The sequence below is a fragment of the Garra rufa genome, chromosome 24 (genome assembly GCF_049309525.1).
Source record: "Garra rufa chromosome 24, GarRuf1.0, whole genome shotgun sequence".
NCBI classification, from domain to species: Eukaryota; Metazoa; Chordata; class Actinopteri; order Cypriniformes; family Cyprinidae; genus Garra; species Garra rufa.
This window is the reverse complement of record NC_133384.1, coordinates 26,459,544-26,480,146: the sequence shown is the minus strand read 5'-3', so window position 1 is coordinate 26,480,146 and position 20,603 is coordinate 26,459,544. Positions and strand designations below refer to the sequence as shown.

General features: G+C 32.0%; 3 protein-coding genes across 3 annotated transcripts in view; 1 reads left to right on the top strand and 2 right to left on the bottom strand.

Moving 5' to 3' along the window:
- Positions 1 to 316: 316 nt before the first annotated feature.
- LOC141300722 (neutral cholesterol ester hydrolase 1-like) lies at positions 317 to 8,221 on the bottom strand. Its single transcript, XM_073831021.1, has 5 exons — positions 8,012 to 8,221; positions 7,697 to 7,922; positions 4,835 to 4,904; positions 4,246 to 4,417; positions 317 to 2,316 (listed from the first exon to the last, which is right to left on the bottom strand). Exons 1-5 carry the CDS (start codon positions 8,147 to 8,149, stop codon positions 1,696 to 1,698), a joined length of 1,227 nt encoding a protein of 408 aa, XP_073687122.1. The 5' UTR covers positions 8,150 to 8,221; the 3' UTR covers positions 317 to 1,695.
- Positions 8,222 to 8,614: 393 nt separating this feature from the next.
- On the bottom strand, positions 8,615 to 15,942 carry nceh1b.2 (neutral cholesterol ester hydrolase 1b, tandem duplicate 2). Its single transcript, XM_073830732.1, has 5 exons — positions 15,732 to 15,942; positions 13,786 to 14,017; positions 13,625 to 13,694; positions 13,357 to 13,528; positions 8,615 to 12,017 (listed from the first exon to the last, which is right to left on the bottom strand). The coding sequence occupies exons 1-5, from the start codon at positions 15,870 to 15,872 to the stop codon at positions 11,397 to 11,399; spliced, it is 1,236 nt and encodes a 411-aa protein (XP_073686833.1). The 5' UTR covers positions 15,873 to 15,942; the 3' UTR covers positions 8,615 to 11,396.
- Positions 15,943 to 19,538: 3,596 nt separating this feature from the next.
- The window catches only part of fndc3bb (fibronectin type III domain containing 3Bb), an 89,314-nt gene continuing 88,249 nt past the window's right edge, over positions 19,539 to 20,603 (top strand). The window contains exon 1 of the mRNA XM_073830584.1: positions 19,539 to 19,659. The gene's annotated coding sequence lies outside the window, so the exon portion shown is untranslated. The remainder of the gene's footprint in view (positions 19,660 to 20,603) is intronic.

Here is a 20,603-nt window from a genome sequence, read left to right as displayed (position 1 = left end):
CACATGGACTATTTTAATAATGTACTTACTACCTTTCTGGGCCTTGAACATGTCAATTGCGTTGCTCTCTATGCAGGGACGGAAAGCTTGCGGATTTCATCCAAAATATTTTAATTTGTGTTCCAAAGATGAACAAAAGTCTTACAGGTTTGGAACAACATGACAGTGAGCAATTAATGACAAAATGTTCATTTTTGGGTGAACTGTCCCTTGGATAGTTCATGTGGATAGTACAGCTGGTTTCTGGTGGATTTAGTGGGAAATGCTCTTTCTTTGAGATGCTGGACATATTGCTGAAGAACAGTGACACCTTACATAAAAAGCAAGTCATCATAAGTGGTTTATTTTGTACCCAAAGAAAAAATCACATAATCAAGACAGTTCCAAAACAATTGTTCTATTTTAACACAGCAACAAAAGAAACATGATTACAGCCACTGACTCACATACTCATCATACCCGAAAGAAGACAGTAGTATCATTTCATAAACTGCCCTGCAGATTGGTTACAAACCAATAAGAGGACATAAATGTGAATGTATTACAAAGATCATCCATTTAAAAAGTTTCCCCTGAGAATCACAGTAGTGACAGAAATTGATTATTGTCCCCACACTCCCAATTAAAAAAAGAAAGAAAAGCCAAAGGTGCAATAGGTCTCACAGGTGAGAAAAACAGCGAGAGCCGCATTCCTCCGCGCTTATCTGCTCCCCCCGGCGTTTCCCATGCGCTAACAGTGACGGATAGGTTCCCTTAAATACTCCCTTCCAGCTCGTGTTTCATTAAACCACCACACCGCTAGGTTTTTAGGAAATTCCCTTTTGTCAAAACTGCTGACTGCCAGCAGCAAAGAAACTGCCAAAAGAAGTTGCAATTCCCAGACAGGAGTTGGAACATTTTCCCAGTAGTGTTGTATTTTAACAGTCTGAAGTTCTATGTAAACATGATCATATGCTTTGAACAGCGATTTTATGGCATGAACATCTTTTTATGAACATGTGCTATCCATCTAAAACTATATCTATCCCTGAAAGGCCTGTCAGGCCAAAAATGATATAAAATAATAATAATATATGTTATTAATTTCCCGCATCTATCCTATTATAAGTTTCTTTGTCTCTTTTTTAAACAATACTACATTTTGACTATTTTGACATTTTTTTTATCTTTGTATATCATAACCCCGTAAATTTAAGCATTTGTTTATATGTTAATGTTTTTTAAAGAAGTCTCTTCTGCTCACCAAGCCTGCATTTATTTGATTCAAAGTTTCTGGCATGTTGCTGCCATGTTTCTGGCAGGTTTCTGGTATGTTACTAGCATGTTAAAATGTTTTAACATGATTAACATGATTCTAGCATGATTAACATGCTACTATCATGATTAGTATGTTTCTAGCATTATTAACATGTTGTTAGTATATTTTTAACATGTTTCTATCACGATTAGCCTGTTTGTGCATTCTGCAAATTACCTATAATATAAACTTTAAAGTTAATGTTATACTTGTTTATAAAATCCAGTTGCACTGCATGAATAATTTTGACATTAAAAAGTTAAAAAGAAATTGCCTGTATTAAATCGAATTGTTCAGTTTTTTTCTAGCAAAAAGTCATATTGAACTTGATGCTAAATTTATAAAAACTAATTTAAAATGAACATATATTTAACAGAGACCCCATCCACACAAGACTTTTAGAGGTTCTCATTCAGCCAGTGGATGTAATTCCCAAGACTTCGTTTTCCAACAGAAAATGCAAACGGTCCAAAAGCGAAACTAAGACACCCATGAAAACCATCTTCGAGGTGATCGACGGTGACATCCACTCCGGCCTCTTTCAGTCTCGTGGCGTACATGAGCCCGTCGTCTCTCAGCACGTCATGCTCGCAGATCATAATGTAAGCGGGAGGTACGACTTTCAAGGCTTGCGTTTCGGCTAGCAACGGGGCCGCTCTGACATCCAGGAGGCCTGGCAGCTTCTCCACGAGCTTTGGGTCGCCGTGAACCGGAACCACGGGTTTGTAGTTTTTCTGAAACGCCGCCGGAAGAAGCTTGGTCCAGTCGGTCTTGGCTCTGGCTGCTGCTATTGCCTGACCCTGATCCAGAGCCGTGTGGTTGTTTGCCAGCAAAGCGGGAACCAGTTTCTGCTCGCCGTTTAGGTACTCCAGCCAAAAGCGGGCCAGGAGTGGTTTGTATAGGATTGGAATGTCGCCGTTCTGCTGGTGCGAGGGGGTGTTGAAGTCCAGGGCCTGAAGCGCGGGGTAGACCAGGGACTGAAGTTTGAATTTAATAGGAACGCTACTGTCCAAAGCTATCTGTGAAATCAGACACAAAAAATTTGATTATTAAAAAACTTTAAAGGAAAAATTTTGCTATCATTTACTCACCTTTATATTGTTCCAAGATTTGTTCTTATGTTAAACATGAAGATATTTTAAAGATTGATGGTAATCAAACAGTTGATGGTCCCCATTAACTTCGTACTATGGAAGTCAATAGGGACCAACAACTGTTTGTTTTTTTCATCTTATTGTGTGTTCAACATAATGAAGAAGCTATTACAGGTTTGAAATGGCATGAGGGTGAGTAAATGATGACCGAATGTAAATTTTTGGGTGAACTATTCCTTTAATGAGCAATATCTTTAGCACACTAGTAAATCAAGCATAAAATGCAATATTTTGTATTTTGTTGTTATGTTATGTTCAGTTTTTTTTTCATTTATACACTATCAGCCAAAAGTTTTAAAGTCATTAAATATTTTAAATGTATTTAAAGAAGTCGCTTTTGCTCACAAAGTGTGCATTTATTTGATCCAAAGTACAGCGAAAACAGTACAATTTTTTTTTACGTTTTTACTGAACTGTTTTCTATTTGAATATATATTGAAATGTAATTTATTCCTGTGTTTTAAAGCTGAATTTTTAGTATCATTACTCCAGTCAAATGATCCTTCGGAAATCATTCTAATATTCAGATTTTATTATTATGTTGCAAGTAGAATTTTAATTAAAAGTATTAATTTCTAAATTAATAGATAGTTCAAAAGAACAGCATTTACCTGCAAGTATTATTTTTTTTAATAATTTACTTCCCAAAAAGCTTTGCATTTCAGATAAATGCTGATCTTTGAATATTTCTATTCGCCAAAGAATCCTTAAAAATGTACTTAACTGTTTTAAATATTAATAATAATAAAATGTTTCTTGAACAGCAAATCAGCATATAAAAATGATTTCTGAAGGATCATGTGACACTGAAGTCTGGAGTAATAATGCTGAAAATGTAGCTTTTGTCAAAGGAATAAATTATATTTTAAAATATATTCAAATAGAAAGCTGTTCTTTTAAAAGTTATTTTTATTTGATGAACAGAATTATTTAAATAATTTTAAAAATCTTAGTGTTCAAAAACGTTTGACTGGTTGTGTATATGTAATTATAATTATACTAAACATATATATATATATATATATATATATATATATATATATATATATATATATATATGTAACATCTTGGAGGTTTTAGGCTATTTTGCTTCCATAATGTGTCTTATTTCAGACTTGAAACACATAAGGGGCTTTTTTTCAAAATTATATTTTTTCCCCCTGAGCTGAGCCACAAAAAGATATCCAAAATCCATTAAAAACAATATTCAACAATTTTTGAACCTGGCTTTATCCAATGTTCAGATTTCTGTTCTGGGAATGTATGCCAATAACATTTCAAAGCATAACATTTAAAAAAAAAAAAAAAAATTTTTAAATACTTTTAATGTACTTTTATCCATCTTATTCTTAAACATGGATGTAAGCCTTTAATAGGCGAGACTACCAGTTCATTATCTGCTATAGGGAAAAAACGAGAAAAATGACAACGTGAAGTAAATGGTACAACTGTTTGATCAGTGAATCAGTGTGTTTAAAATTAAGATAATACATTAAAATAACATGGTAAGACACACCAATTTGCAACAAAGAGCAGCAAACGCCCTGTTTTGTACAGCTAAAAATAGCTGGACGCAGATGAGACCTGAAGCTAGAATCTTAAAATGTACAAATTGGTGCACCCACTTTTATGGAAAAATAAGGTGGATCAATCAACTGTGGAAGTATAGTGACATCTATTAAAGAAACAAAGTCACCTACATTTTGGATGCCCTGGGGGTAAGCAAATAAACATAAAATTTTCCCTTTAATTATTATTTGTAATTATGATAATTGGTGCTCGGATTTCCCATACCTCTTGCGCTACAGCAGCAGCCAGGTTTCCTCCGGCGCTGTCACCTGACACAGCCACTCTTTTCGGGTCTATAGAGTACCGACTCAACACCTCAGCTGTCAGGATGTGTTTCGACGCCTGAAAAGCATCATTATACTGATCTGGGAAACGTGCCTCTGGTGCCAGCCTGTACCTAATCATACAATTAAAATATAATATACAAATTAAGTAAATAACTACTTTAAACCATATGAGACCACAAAATCAGTCTTAAGTAGCACAGTAGTGTGTCTTTTATGGCAAAAATCAGTAGGATATTAAGTAAAAATCATGTTCCATAAAGATATTTTGTCAATTTCCCTACCGTAAATATATCAAAACTTAATTTTTGATTAGTAAAATGCATTGCTAAGAACTTTAGCATTAATCTCATTATTTTAATTTTTTTGGCACCCTCAAATTCCAGATTTTCAAACAGTTGTATCACGACCAAATATAGCTTATTTATTCAGCTTTCAGATGATGTATGAATCTCAATTTCAAAAAATTGACTCATATGACTGGTTGTGTGGTGCAGGGTCACATATGCAAAATGCAAAAAATTGCTTACTCGACAGATATCACGACTGCATTCAGCTCTTCAGCCATAGCCATGCACTGAAGGTAATATGACTCCATCTCTAAATGCAAAGAAAGAGGTTAAACCATTATGGCAAGCCATTTTAGCCTAAAATATACTAAGCGTTACTCGTAGCAATTGCATTTTTACTAGTAACTATTCAATTAGAGAGCTCTATAATTCAATTTTTACTAGTAACAATTCCAATTAGAGAGTTCAACAAATGAATTTTTACTAGTCATATGTCGCCATTGACGTCCATTCATTTTTAACTACAGAGCTCTACAACAGAATTTTTACTAGTAAGAATTCCAATTAGAGAGCTCTCTAAATAAATTGTTACTAGTAACAACTGAATTAGAGAGCTCTTTAATTCAATTACAGACCATTGGCAATTAAACATATCTTCAAAGGGATAGTTCACCCAAAAATGAAAATTTGATGTTTATCTGCTTACCCCCAGGGCATCCAAGATGTAGGTGACTTTGTTTCCTCAGCAGAACACAAACAAAGATTTTTAACGAAAACCGGTGCAGTCTACCAGCCAAATATTGTGAGTGAAAAAAACATGGAAGTAAAAAAAACATGCACAGACAAATCCAAATTACACCCTGCAGCTTGTGACGATACATTGATGTCCTAAGACATGAAATGATCGGTTTTTGAGACAAACTGAACAGTATTTATGTCATTTTTTTACCTTTGATACACAGCCTCTTCCAACTGACATGAGCACAAACTCATCATCCGGCTTGTTACACGTGTACGCGCTCTGGCATAGTATACACAAACACGGTGAAATTGGTGATAAAAAACAGTCTCGGATGAGTTCACGCAAGCAAACGTAATCTTTTAGCGTTAAAACGGTTTGAACAATCAGCATAAGCGCAAGTAATTACCATTTTGAATAGCCACTATACCCACAATCTCTGTTCACTGTGTAAACAATGAGCGATGTATACATGCGACAGATCGCTTACGGCGTTTGCGTATACTACGCCAGAGCGCGTACACGTGTAACGAGCCAGATGAAAAGCTTGTGCTCATGACAGATGGCTATGCATCAAAGGTAAAAAATTATATAAATACTGTTCAGTTTCTCATAAAAACCAATAGTTTCGTATCTTAGGACATCAATGTATCCTCACGAGCCGCGGGGTGTAATTTGGATTTGTCTGTGCATGTTTTTTGTTACTTTCAAAGTCCCATCCACTGCCATTAAATCACTGACAAACTGCACCGGTTTTCGTTAAAAATCTTAATTTGTGTTCTGCTGAAGAAACAAAGTCACCTACATCTTGGATGCCCTGGGGGTAAGCAGATAAACATCAAATTTTCATTTTTGGGTGAACCAGCCCTTTAAAAAAAAAATTTCACTAGTAAAAATTGAATTGTAGAGCTCTGTAATTGCTTTTTTACTAGTAATAATTAAATCGGAGAGCTCACTAATTGGAATTGTTAGTACTAATTCAATTGTAGAGCTCTCTAATTGAATTTCTTAGTAGTAAAAATTCTGTCGCAGAGCTCTGTAATTAAAAATGAATGGAAGTCAATGGAGACATATGACTAGAAAAAAATTTATTTGTAGTGCTCTCTGATTGGAATTGTTACTAGTATGAATTGAATTAGAGAGCTCTTTAATTGCCATTGTTCCTAGTAAAAATTTTATTATAGAGCTCCCTGATTGACTTGTTACTAGTAAAAATGCAATTACAACGAGTAACACTCGTGGCTAAAATGGCTTGCCATAAACCATACATAATATGCCTATGCAGGGCTTGACATTACACTCTGACATGTGTAAATTAGACATTCACTTGTCCGAGTGAAAAATTTACTTGTCCGGGGCAAAAAAAAACAAACACAAAAACTTTTTTTGTTGTAAATTAATCCATTCTGAAGCAATAGTCTCATCACTACTCTATAATGTCTTACTTTAATCTGAATATTTGTGATATTTGCCTTAAATTGATTATAGGACACTTTTTATCTTTATTTCCCTAACCTTACAAACTGTATGTGTCATCATTCACATCAAGTTCTTCAATTTTATCAATACATTAAGTTAGAATAATTAGACTCTGTATGGTTACACAAATTAAATCAGTATCAACCAACTCCATCTTTCCACTGCACAGGAAAAACCGAGCCTGCAACGAAAATGACATTTAATTGTATTTACTTAGACTGTTTAATGAAGATAAGAGGTTCCAAAAAAATGCATTTACACAGTAAAATTGCAAATACATAAATAATGTTATAAGATTAATGTTTTACTTTTTTAAAACATAAATCTAAAATGTTGGAAAAATGCAATACCTTTGAATATAAAACCGAACCACCAATAAGATGAGTGAGTCACGGATTCAACCAGTTCGTTCACTGACTCACCCGATTCATTAAAAAATGCTAAATCATTTAGTACTGAAACACCGCTGTGTTTCTCAGAGATTCACGACTGTTCTGCTGTTGCTTTGCTTACAACTATTTTCGTTAGCAAAAACGGTTAATGATGTGTCTAAAATGTAAGTCAGTTAATATAAACTACTAGTTTATTGAACTACTGTTGCTGTAAGTTTCGTTGCTGCGCTAGTTATTGTTTGTAATTGATGTTTTAATGAGGTCACTTGTCCGGTCCGGCAGGTAAAATCCTCTTTCACCGCAAAATCCACTTGTCCCGGACAAGCCTTAATCCCGAGCCCTGCTCTGATTTAGAAGTTTCCTTTCTCTCCCACATGAGGGCGCTTTGAGACTGCTGAACAAATCTATGTCACTCTGTCTGTGGCTATAACGTCTAATGCATTTAACAAAATCCTTCATATGCATGACTATAAACAATAAACTATGATATACTTGTACTGCCGACTGTCCATCCACCTCCATGGAAATACACCACGCCTCTTTTCAAGCTCTGTCCTGCAGGAACTGACTCATATACTCGTGCTTCCACTCCTCCAAAAGATGCATCTGTCACTCGGACTGTTGGGCTAGACTCGATACTTTTTACCTCCGTAAAGGCCGAAATAAATTTGACCAAACCGAATGGGGAAGTCAGTCCAAGGTCATGAGCTACAAAACTCTATGAGAGAAAAATATTTTCTTATTATTTTAATTTCGTATATTGAATTAATTGCATTTATAAATACATTTTTAAATGCAAAATCTTACCATTTTCATTGTTCCACGTATTAATCCATCCACAAGCATGAGTTTCCATGGCTCTGATATAGTGCTGGGCAGAGGCAGATAAATATAATAAGCCACTGCCATTGAGAGTAAACTCGTTACGATTAAAACTGGCCGCATTATGAATTATATTAAAAGAGCTTTACAAATACAAGACCGTCGCACAAGTCAGAGTCATTCATAGTGGCTGAATGACACCTCACCTATTTACAAGGCAGAAATTAAGAAATCAGCAGTTGTTTTATATTAAAAGTCCTCATGTCCTACTTACTGTTGTACTATTAGTGCTTTTATTAGTGTTGTTAATGGCTAATTTATTGCCTCACATTTTGGAAGATCAGTTACTCCTATAAGTTGATTAACTTAACTACTAGCAAAGTGTTTTAATACGCTTTTGTGTTATTTAATGTTGTTAAACAACACAGAAACTATAATGTAAGTAAACTTTATTTATTTTTTACTTTTTAAAATTTAAATAAACAACACGGTGATGTTAAATGTTGTACATTTCTTCCTTTCCTGGATTCGGGATAGAGACCAAGACTTTTATTTTGAAATTATCTGCATGCTCTGTTGGTTGTATATAAGTACTGTTTAATCAACTACAAGTCAGATATCACTTCACACGAATTAAAAAGCATTTATGCTTTCATTATGAATTCAGCCACGGTGTTTGACACTTCCAAATGGACAATGAACAAGTAGACAAGACTTCTGCTTCGTCTTTTTACTTTCATGATTCATTATTGTTGAATATCATACATGTTCATATAGAATATAACAATAAATATTACATTTAACACCATTTTCATCACATGCTGATGACACAGCGAAATTTGGTGAAAGTGTGAAAACAAAGGCCTGAGGATGTGAAACCTGCAAAGAGGAAATTATTTTGTGGACGAAGCACATTATTTTAAATGGTAAACCTTGAGTTTTATAAATGTGACCCTGGACCACAAAACCAGTCATGAGCAGGGGCGCCGCTCGCAATTTTGGGCCCTTTGACAAAATATGAGGTTGGGGCCCCCCTTCCACACCATAGCAGATCTCTGGGGGCCCCTAAAGGGCATGGGCCCTTAGAATTGTCCTAACTTCACCCCCCCCCCCCCCCCCACCCTTAGCGGCGCCCCTGGTCATAAGGGTCGTTTTTTATTAAATAAATAAGCTTTCCATTGATGTATGGCTTGTTAGGATGTGAAAATATTTGGCCGAGGTACAACTATGAAAATCTGAGGGTGCAAAAAAATCGAAATACAGAGAAAATCGCCTTAGGGAGCCTAGGTAAAAATTGAATTATAGAGCTCTCTAATTGAATTGTTACTAGTAAAAATGCGATTACGACGAGTAAGAATATTTTAGGCTAAGACGGCTTGCCTAAAAGTCGTCCAATGCATATTACTAATCAAAAATTAAGTTTTGATATAATTACGCTAGGAATTAATAAAAGAAAAATCGACAATTCTTATCCATACAATGTATTTTTGGCTATTGCTACAAATATACCCGTGCTACTTAAGACTAGTTTTGTGGTCCAGGATCACAAATTGTTTTAAATACACACTTGTATGTTGAATAAAATGTATGATTATTATAACTTACTCATATACATTTACATTTAACCATTTCACAGATGCTGTTTCACAGATTCCGCTCTGAAAATAAGAGATACCAGTGCAAACGGTTTATTTCCCAAGGAAATAAATGCATGCATGCATTCAGAGAATGTATCACTCGGTAAGAAATGAGTCCAGTCCTCGAGGCATGGTGGTGCACATCTGTGCAGACGTCACGCCTAGATGCAGCTGCACAAAACTAGTGCAGAGAGCACAATTGCATGCTTGTGTGTGTGTGTGTATACATAAAAATGTATACCGCTGCAAGCCTTGAGTGTGAAGGACATGAATCTGCTCATAGAGCATTTGAGAAACAAGAGGAATGAAAATTGCAATTAGTATATAGTTTTACTTAGTTGGCCATTTTCAAACTTTTATGGATGCTATATACAGTTGCAGACAAAAGTTTTCATACACCTTCCAGAATCTGCAAAATGTTAATTATTTTAACAAAATAAGTGGGATCTTACAAAATGCATGTTATTTTTTATTTAATACTGACCTGAATAAGATATTTCACATAAAAGATGATTACATACTGTATAGTCCACAGAGGTAACCTTACAGAAGGTTTAAACGCTCACTGATGCTTCAGAAGGAAACACGATACATTAAGAGCCGGGAAACTTTTGAATGGAACTGGGATGTGTACATTTTTCTTATTTTGCCTAAATATCTTTTCTTTTTCTTTTCTTTTTTTCCAATTTAGTGCTGCCCTTCAGAAGCTACAGAAGATACTTACATGTTCCCCAGAATAAATTAAATAAATAAGTTAAATTTACCCTGATCTTCAAATTTCAAAAGTTTTCCCCAGTTATTAATGCATCATATTTCCTTCTGGAGCTTCAGTGAGCATTTGAACCTTCTGTAATAGTTGTATATGAGTCCCTCAGTTGTATCCCAAATGCACTAAAATGCTGAAAATCGAAGAATTTGTGGGACCTGAAGGCTTTTTTTCTGAAAAAAGCAGTAGTTTAACTGTTCAGGACAAACAAGGAACTCATGAACAACTATCACTAAACAGCAAACAAAAAAACATTCAGATAACAACACAGTATTAAGAATCAAGTGTATGTAAACTTTTGAACAGGGACATTTTTATAAATTCAACTATTATTTTCTTTTGTGGACTATATGTAAACATCTTTTATGTGAAATATCTTATTCAGGTCAGTACTAAATAAAAAAATAACATACATTTTGTATGATTCCTCTTATTTTGGTAAAATAATTAACATTTTGCAGATTTGTAAACTTTTGACTTCAGCTGTAAAAATGTCTATTTTGGGGGGTAAATCTCTTTAGATTAATTTATAATCATCATTAGCATCACTTAATACTTTGACAAACTTATATATTTATAGAAACTTACATTCCAACTGGTAATTTTCATATTTTTATAAACATTTAAAAATATATTCAATTTTGTATATTTATATTTCTTTTTTTGGTCACTTTCAGTATTACTTAAGTAATCAGTATTACTTAATTAATCACAAAAATTATTTGTATGAGACTTAGAAATTAATAGAGAAGGATTCACATTCAAAAAACCTTAGAAAACCTTTGTAAAATCTGGATCATCCTGTATTACGTGGCATTATGTGCCCTATAAGCCCACTGCTACTAAAACAATTGTGTATTGTTACTGAAACACAGTTTAAGTAGCTTTGAGCCTGACCAGTGTGCTTTTCTCCCCATTCATAATCTATTGCATTGACATGTTGCTTAACATTTGAAACTGATTTCTGCTAGAGGTTCTCCTTCAACCAACGGGTGTAGTTCCTAAAACTTCGAAACCCTACAGAAAACCGAAATGGTCCGAAAGCAAAACTAAGGCATCCATGGAACCCATCTTCGTAGTGATCAATGGTAACATCCACTCCGGCCTCTTTCAGTCGTGTGGCGTACATGAGCCCGTCGTCTCTCAGCACGTCATGCTCGCAGGTCATGATGTAAGCAGGTGGCACGGCCTTCAGCACTTTCATTTCAGCTAGTAACGGCGCAGCTCTCACATCCAAGAGGCCTGGCAGCTTCTCCAGGAGCTTTGGGTCGCCGTGAAGCGGAACCACAGGTTTATAGTTTTTCTGAAAGGCCACCGGAAGAAGCTTGGTCCAGTTGGTTTTGGCTTTGGCCGCTGCTATCTCCTGGCTTGGACTGGGAGCCGTGTGGTTGTTTGCCAGTAAAGACGTAACAAATCTTGGATCCCCGTTTAGGTATTCCAGCCAAAATCGAGCCATGAGCGGGCGATGCAGGATGGGAATGTTGCCGTTCTGCTGGTATGAGGGGGTGTTAAAGTCTAAGGCCTGAAGTGTGGGGTAGAGAAGGGCCTGAACTTTGAATTTAATTGGGGTGCTGTTGTCCAAAGCCATCTGTGAGAAGAGAGACAAAAAAAATTGATTTTGTATTCTTTTTCTTTAGTAAAAAAAACAGCCTGCAACTTGAAAAAAATCTGCCGATTTGTAAAAAAAGCCAAATTTGATGACACTGAGTTCAAATATCATCACATACCATCTAAAATAAGAATATATAAATATATATGTATAAGATTTAATGCACTTACGCACTTACAAAAAAAATTGTTCAAATGTCAAAAGTTTAAAAAGTACAATTTTACTTTATATATATATATATATATATATATATAGTTACGATATATATTATACAATATAATAATATATATATCGTGGCAAATAGGACCGATAAAAAATTGTGTTATCTATAGAAGTCTTGGGGGGAAAAAACATATATGTATGTATGTATGTATGTATGTATATATACATATATATAATCTCAGAATTAATCAGAATTAATCAAATATATTTATATATTAATATATAAATAAAAATGAATTTTACAAACATTTATTTTAATATTATTGAGAGATATATATTAAAAAATTTTCATGGCAAAAAAATTACAATAACGATATATCACAAAAACTATAGTCTTAAAAAAAGATAATCTGAAAAAAATACATAATAATAATATATATTACTATGATATACACATTATACATTTATCATATATATATATATATATATATATACTGTATGTATGTATATGAATGTATGTATATATATATATATATATATATATATATATATATATACTGTATATACATAATTGTGAATGAAATATTAAAATAAATATAAATATGCTTTATAGATCTATAAATATGCTTTATAGATATCGCAATATATTGTTATTGTGATTTTATTGTGATATCTATAGAAATTAAAATAAATAAATTATATATATATATATATATATATATATATATATATAATTAATTAATTAATAATATAAAAAATTAATATAAAATATCTATAAATATATAATAATAATAATAAATATAGACATATAGATTATCGTAGCAAAAAAAATCTACATTATATATATATATATATATAAAATCAGACTTAGGGATAAAATGTCTTTAGAATCATTCAAACGTGAAAATCAGCTGAGAATTGAACAAATAATTAGGAATCTTATCTTTGTGCCAATTTTTCTAGTGCTTTTGGGATTTTTACCTTACAAATGGTTGTTAAAACCAAAAATGCTATGAAACGAATCATATTTTGTATGAAAATGTGACGTGCTAGAGCAACTGACTGTTTTTGTAATCAGCACCTTGAACAAACTATGAAACTAGAATTGGATATCATTCAGCAAATGATGAAATTTACTTGCAGCGATTTCTCATACCTCTTGCGCTACAGCAGCGGCTAGATTGGCACCGGCGCTGTCACCTGACACAGCCACTCTTTTCGGGTCTATGGAGTACCGACTCAACACCTCAGCTGTCAGGATGTGTTTCGAGGCCAGCACGGCTTCGTTATACTGATCTGGGAAACGTGCCTCCGGGGCCAGCCTGTACCTGAACACACAAATTATACAGATGACAGCTGGTAATTAATGTAATTAAGGCCCTAAAGGATGTAGCAATAAAATTATACAGTAGAAAATTGCTCACTCAATTGATATTACAACTGCATCCAACTCTTCAGCCATAGACCAACACTGAAGATAATACGTTTGCATCTCTTTAAAGAAAAAAAGGAATAGAAGTTATTAAGTATATTTTTTTCTCACTCTTTTTTTAAAAACGTAAACGTCACATGCATTTTTACTTACTTCCACTGCCGAGTGTCCATCCACCTCCATGGAAATAGACCACACCTCTTTTCAAACGTGGCTCTTGGTCTGCTTTTGTGGACTCGAACACTTGTGCCTGCACTCCTCCAAAAGATGTGTCCGTGACCCGGATTGCTGGGCTAGACTGTGGACCCTTTATTTCGTCCCATGATGCAGCATACTTTGCAACATCAAAAGGTCGACTCAGGCCAAGATCATGAGCTAAAAAGCTCTAGGAAAAAAACAACAACTACGAGTTAGAGGGATCAGAGAGCGGGATTGTTAAGCACTCTCGAAGGATCATGCAAATCTCTTTAGGAAAATTCCTTTTATTCTGAAATGACATACGGAATGTTTTTTTTTTAAAGCATTACAGGCTCAAATTCCACATTTAGAATTTTTATTATTGAGAGCTATTGTGTGTATTTATAAATATATATTATAATACATAAAAATAAAATAATTATAAAAATGTCAAATTTAATAACTCTTTTGAAGTGATATTCAATTAATTTAAGTAAAAACTAAGCTCAAATGACAAATTATGAAATATTTATCTGTTTTTATTTTTTGAGAGAAATGTGACAATTTTTTAATTGTGGCTTTTCATTTCATTTGTTAGTAAAAAATATGGTGAAAAGACAAATAATCAAATATTGATTTATTTTTTATTTTTTTAGACAAATGAGAATTTTTTAATTGTATGTTTGTATTTGTTGTTAGAAAAGATGTATATTTTATATATTGTTAGTAAAAATATATTGAAAAGATTAAAAAATCAAACTGGACAAATAAAAAAAAAAATTAATTAGACAATTTTTTAATTGTAGGTTTTTATTTGTTGTTAGAAAATATATTTTATATATTGTTAGTAAAAATCAAATTTGACAAAGAATCTAATTTTTTTTTAACAAATGAGACATTTTTAATTGTAGGTTTGTATTTGTTAGAAAATACATATATTTTATACATTGTTGGTAAAAAAAAATATATATAGTGAAAAGATAAAAAAAATCAAACTGGACAATTAATCACATTTTTTTTTTAAATGAGACAACTTTTTTTGTTGTTAAAAAATATATTTTCTATATTGTTAGTAAAAATATGGTGAAAAGATAAATAACCAAATAGTTATTTTTTAAGACAAACAGGACAATCTTTTACTTGTAGCTTTTTATTTGTTGTTAAAAATATATACATATTTTATAGGTTTAAAAAAAACAACTTTGACAAATAATTTTAACTAATGAGAACATTTTTAATTGTAGCTTTTCATTTATTGTTAGAAATTATATATTTTATATAGTTAGTAAAAATTTGGCGAAAAGACAAATATATATATATATATATATATTTTTTTTTTTTTGTTAAAAATATATACATAATTTATATATAAAAATATGGTGAAAAAATAATAATTTTACAAATAATTATTTTTTAACAAATGACACCATTTTGTAATTGTAGCTTTTTATTTGTTGTTAGAAAATATATTTTGTCTTGTTAATAAAAATATGGTGAAAAGATAAATAATCAAATTTGACAAATAATCAAATAGTTATTTTTAACAGCTAATTTTTTATTTGTAGCTTTTTATATATTGTTAGTAAAAAATATGGTCAAAAGAAAAAAAATTAAACAAATGAGAGGCTTTCCATTTGTTGTTAGAAAAGATATTTTATATATTGTTAGTAAAAATGTGTTTTTTCAAATTTACACAAGTCGTATCATTATTTATTGTTACCAAAGTTATTGTTAGAAAACAAATTATATATAATACAATATATGCTAGAAAATGAAACACAATGGTTTAAACTTTCATCAGGCATGTCACCAATTTTACAACTATTTACGTTTAAATATTGTATCCACATTTAAGTGACAATTCTGCATATTTATACAATGTAACTTATTCATTATATAACAGAAACAGATGCAAAGCTTACCACATGCATTACACCACGCAATATGGAATCCATAAACATGAGTTTCCATGGCTCTGATATAGTGCTGGGCAGGGGCAGATAAATATAATAAGCAGCTGCTATTGACAGTATAATCGCCACGATCAAGATGGTCCGCATCATAATTACGGTTTCAGTTAAGAATCTGAGTAAACTATACCGGTCTCAGAGTTGACATAGTGACTGACTGTATGATGTTGTAATACCTCATCTGACCCCAGAGAGCAGTGGTTTTGAAACCACAGCTAATTTTACATTAAAAGTCCTCAAATACGAACGTTGAAGCCATCTTTTTACAATTTAAATTAAATGCAGTTGCTGTTATTTATTGAAGGTTAAATATATCGATAAATATTGTCGAATATCTCGAAAATTACGCATGTGTTTAAGTAAACGGCATCTCAAGTTGATTTTATTTTATATTTTTTTCCCGCACTGTATTCTTCTAGTGGCCGGGTGACTTTTATTTTGAAATATTCCTCAAGTTCTGTCACATAACAGTTGTTTACATAAGTCACATTGGAATGTACTGTATATCAGACATCTGTCAGCCCAACAGTGAAAGCACTACATATGTTATACTATTTTACTGCTTTTACCACAACTACTGCTACTACAATTCTTGTTCTAGAGATATATTTGTTTGTCATCTTGATAATTCTGCGTTAATGTCCTGGTGTGATAAAGCATGCTTCATTGTTAGCCTAATGTCCTGATAAAGCATGGTTTGATCCCAGGCAGTGAACAAATCTCTTAAATATGAGATCTGACCTGATTACTGTAATAATGTTAATGCCCACTAAGTGGCGCTGTGTAGCTTCTCTTTTACAGTATGGCCACCCTTTATTTTCACACTGAATACTATACCTCCATGGAAATATAGGAAAACTCAATTAAATAGCGTTTCAACGAAAGCCAAAAAATACAGGCCTACTATAGATTTTTACTCATACTGTTAATGTCAAACACATTATTGTAACGGTTTGGTAACGAGCTTGGCCCACAAATCAGGAAATTCAAAAGTCTTTTAAAAGCTTTAATAAGTTTGGAATATTATACATTTCGATGTATAATATTACAATAGCTAAATATTAGATTTAACACTGTGCGAATATGACACAACATGCATTGCCATGGAATATAAATGTGAAATTTTAGATAGATTCCACTATTGTGGATTTTTATGAGATATCTCGGTCCTAAACAAAATCCTGTGTATCATGTTTGAGGATGTGGAACCTACAAAGAGGAACGTTTGTGGACAAAAACACGTGAGTTCTAAATCAATGATGAGTTTTATATCAATTGTATGCTTATATATTTAAAAAAATAACATTATTATTATTATTATTATTATTATTATTATTATTATATAAATAAACAAACAACCAGTTAGTAAATTATTTACTTATTAGTGTAAAATATTGCATGGTTCAACTTGCTTCTATTTCAAAGCAAACCTTTATATAAACATTTATTTATTCATTTATTTATTCATTGATTCATTATTCCTTTTTTTATTTTATTATTTTGTTTATTGTGGAAAAATAATGCATGGTTTAACTTCCAAGCTTCCATATAAGCATTTATTTATTTATATATATTTATTTATTTGTTTAAAACTTGCTTCTATTTTAAAGAAAACCTCCATATAAACATTAATTAATTTATTTATTTATGTATTGGGGTAAATTAATGTATGGTTTAACTTGCTTCTATTTCAAAGCAAACGTCCAACATTTATTTATTTATTTGTGTAAAAATATGTATGATTTAATGTGCTTCCACTTCAAAGCAAACTTCCATATAAACATTTATTTATTTATTGGGGTAAAACAATGTATGGTTCGACTTGCTTTTATTTTAAAGCAAACTTCCATATAAACATGTATTTATTTATTTATTTATTTGTGTAAAATAATGTATAGTTTAACTTGCTTTTATTTGAAAGCAAACTTCCATATAAACATTTATTTATATATTTGTGTAAAATAATGTATGGTTCAATGTGCTTCCATTTCAAAGCAAACCTCCATATAAACATGTATTTATTTATTTATTTGTGTAAAATATTGTATAGTTTAACTTGCTCTTATTTTAAAGCAAACTTCCATATAAATGTATTTATTTATTTATTTGTGTAAAATAATGTATGGTTCAATGTGCTTCTATTTCAAAGCAAACCTCCATATAAACGTATTTATTTAATAATTTGTGTAAAATAGTGTGTAGTTTAACTTGCTTCTATTTTAAAGCAAACTTCCATAGAAACATTTATTTATTTATTTATTTGTGTAAAATAATGTATGGTTCAACTTGCTTCTATTTCAAAGGAAAACTCTATACAAAAATGTATTTATTTATTTATTTATTGGGGTAAAATAATGAATGGTTCAACATGCTTTCTATTTTAAAGCAAACTTACATTTATTTATTTATTTAGGTCAAATCATGAATGGTTCAACTTGCTTTTATTTCAAAGCAAACTTTCATATAAACATTTATTTCCTTATTTATTTCTTTATTGGGGTAAAATAATGTACGGTTCAACTTGCTTCTATTTCAAAGCAAACTTTCATATAAACATTTATTCATTCATTCATTTATTCATTTATTCATTAATTATTCATTTCTTTATTTTTTATTAGGGTATAATAATGTATGGTTCAACTTGTTTCTATTTCAAAGCAAACTTTCATATAAACATTTATTCATTCATTCATTTATTCATTTATTCATTAATTATTCATTTCTTTATTTTTTATTAGGGTATAATAATGTATGGTTCAACTTGTTTCTATTTCAAAGCAAACCTCCATATAAAGATGTATTTATTTATTTATTTGTGTAAAATAATGTGTAGTTTAACTTGCTTCTATTTTAAAGCAAACTTCCATATAAACATTTATTTATTTATTGGGGTAAAATAATGTATGGTTCAATGTGCTTTCTATTTCAAAGCAAATGTACATTTATTTATTTAGGTAAAATCATGTATGGTTCAACTTGCTTTTATTTCAAAGCAAACTTTCATATAAACATTTATTTATTTATTAGGGTAAAATAACATATGGGTCAACTTGCTTCTGTTTCAAGGCAACCTTCCATTTATTTATTTATTGGGGTAAAATAATGTACGGTTCAACTTGCTTCTATTTCAAAGCAAACTTTCATATAAACATTTATTTATTTATTCATTCATTCATTCATTCATTATTCATTTATTTATTTTTTATTAGGGTAAAATAATGTATGGTTCAACTTGCTTCTATTTCAAAGCAAACCTCCATATAAACATGTATTTATTCATTTATTTGTGTAAAATAATGTGTAGTTTAACTTGCTTCTATTTTAAAGCAAAACTTCCATATAAATATTTATTTATTTATTTATTAGGGTAAAAAAAAGAGGCAAACTTCCATTTATTTATTCATTTTCTGGGGTAAAATAATGCATGGTTCAACTTATATTTCAAAGCAAACTTTCATACAAACATGTATTTCTTTATTTCTTAATTTGTTGTGGTGAAATAATGTATGGTTTAACCTGTTTCTATTTCAAAATTGAACTTCCTCAACACTGATAATTTAGAAAAAAATCATTAAACGTTTTTAGGTTGGACTCGTCTATCCTAACAAAACAATCAATGCTAACTTCCCCTTTTGTCTTCATCATCAGTTATTATTCCGTCCGTGCGGTTGCGGTGAGTGATGGAATGGTGCGGGAGAGTATTCGGTGTTATACGGTAAACTTCTACACCCCCATGTGCGCTTCCACATAATTGACATGGCGGAATTCCACACTGGTCTGGTCTGGTCCACCGTGGACTTCGCAGCAACGGAATGACATGCTTTCTATCACAGCAATTTAGGGACTAAAGTGTTACTAAGCAAGATTTACTGAATCAAAGGTAAGTAGATGCGTTTTCTTCAAAGTATTACCGCGGTAACGTAATTTTTTCCGAAGCGCTCTGAAAGACTGTTTCGCAAAGTTTCAAGTTGCAGAAAAGCGCAAGCCGGCTGACTCTGATGGGAAAGGGAAGTCTTGAACTGAATGGAAAACGAAACGAAACTTAAACGAAACTTAATGCGTTAAACGCTTTAAAACTTGCGTGAGCTTATTTACTTAAGTTTGATTTGTGTCTGCTTGTGACAGCTGTGTTTTAACTAGTAACACTTCAATTGTTATGTGCTGTGCATCTTGTGTAACGTTGCTTTTTTAGTATGCAGGAAAAAAGTCATTCGTAATCGTCATTAACGCTGCTTTATTAAAACTCTTGTAGCCTAATGCCTTAGTTAAAATTAATAAAGGAGGTTTTTATAGGCTAACATGAATATTTGCTATTGTGCATCTTTCCCGGAAAATTCTGGAATTCGATATTGATTCATTACGAAACTTTTTTTGGCCACACATACGCGCTGTTGTATAATTTAAACGTGTAAAACATCCATATTAACATTTCTACAGGACACGGATAAAGATGCCAAAGACGTTTGGAAAGTGACACGTCAATTCCCAGAAACAACTTGTTTGCTTAAGCGTCACGGGAATTTACTTTTGTAATGGCTGGATTGTTACATCATTGTAATTAGCATGAGGTGTGCTGAATGTTGTAGCCTATAGACATAAAATCCGGTTCCGTCTGCATTTCCATTATAATAATCAAACACTTCAGAGAAGAGTTCTAATGGGAAACTGTGGGGCTTGCATCGTATAGCGTTCTACAGAATCGAATCGTTTAAATGATTCACTTGAACCGGTTCAAACAAACGTAAACGATTCGCTCTTTAATGGAACTGAATCAGTCCGTGCGGTTATTTACAAAAACTCAAACTCACAAATCAACTCAGTGAA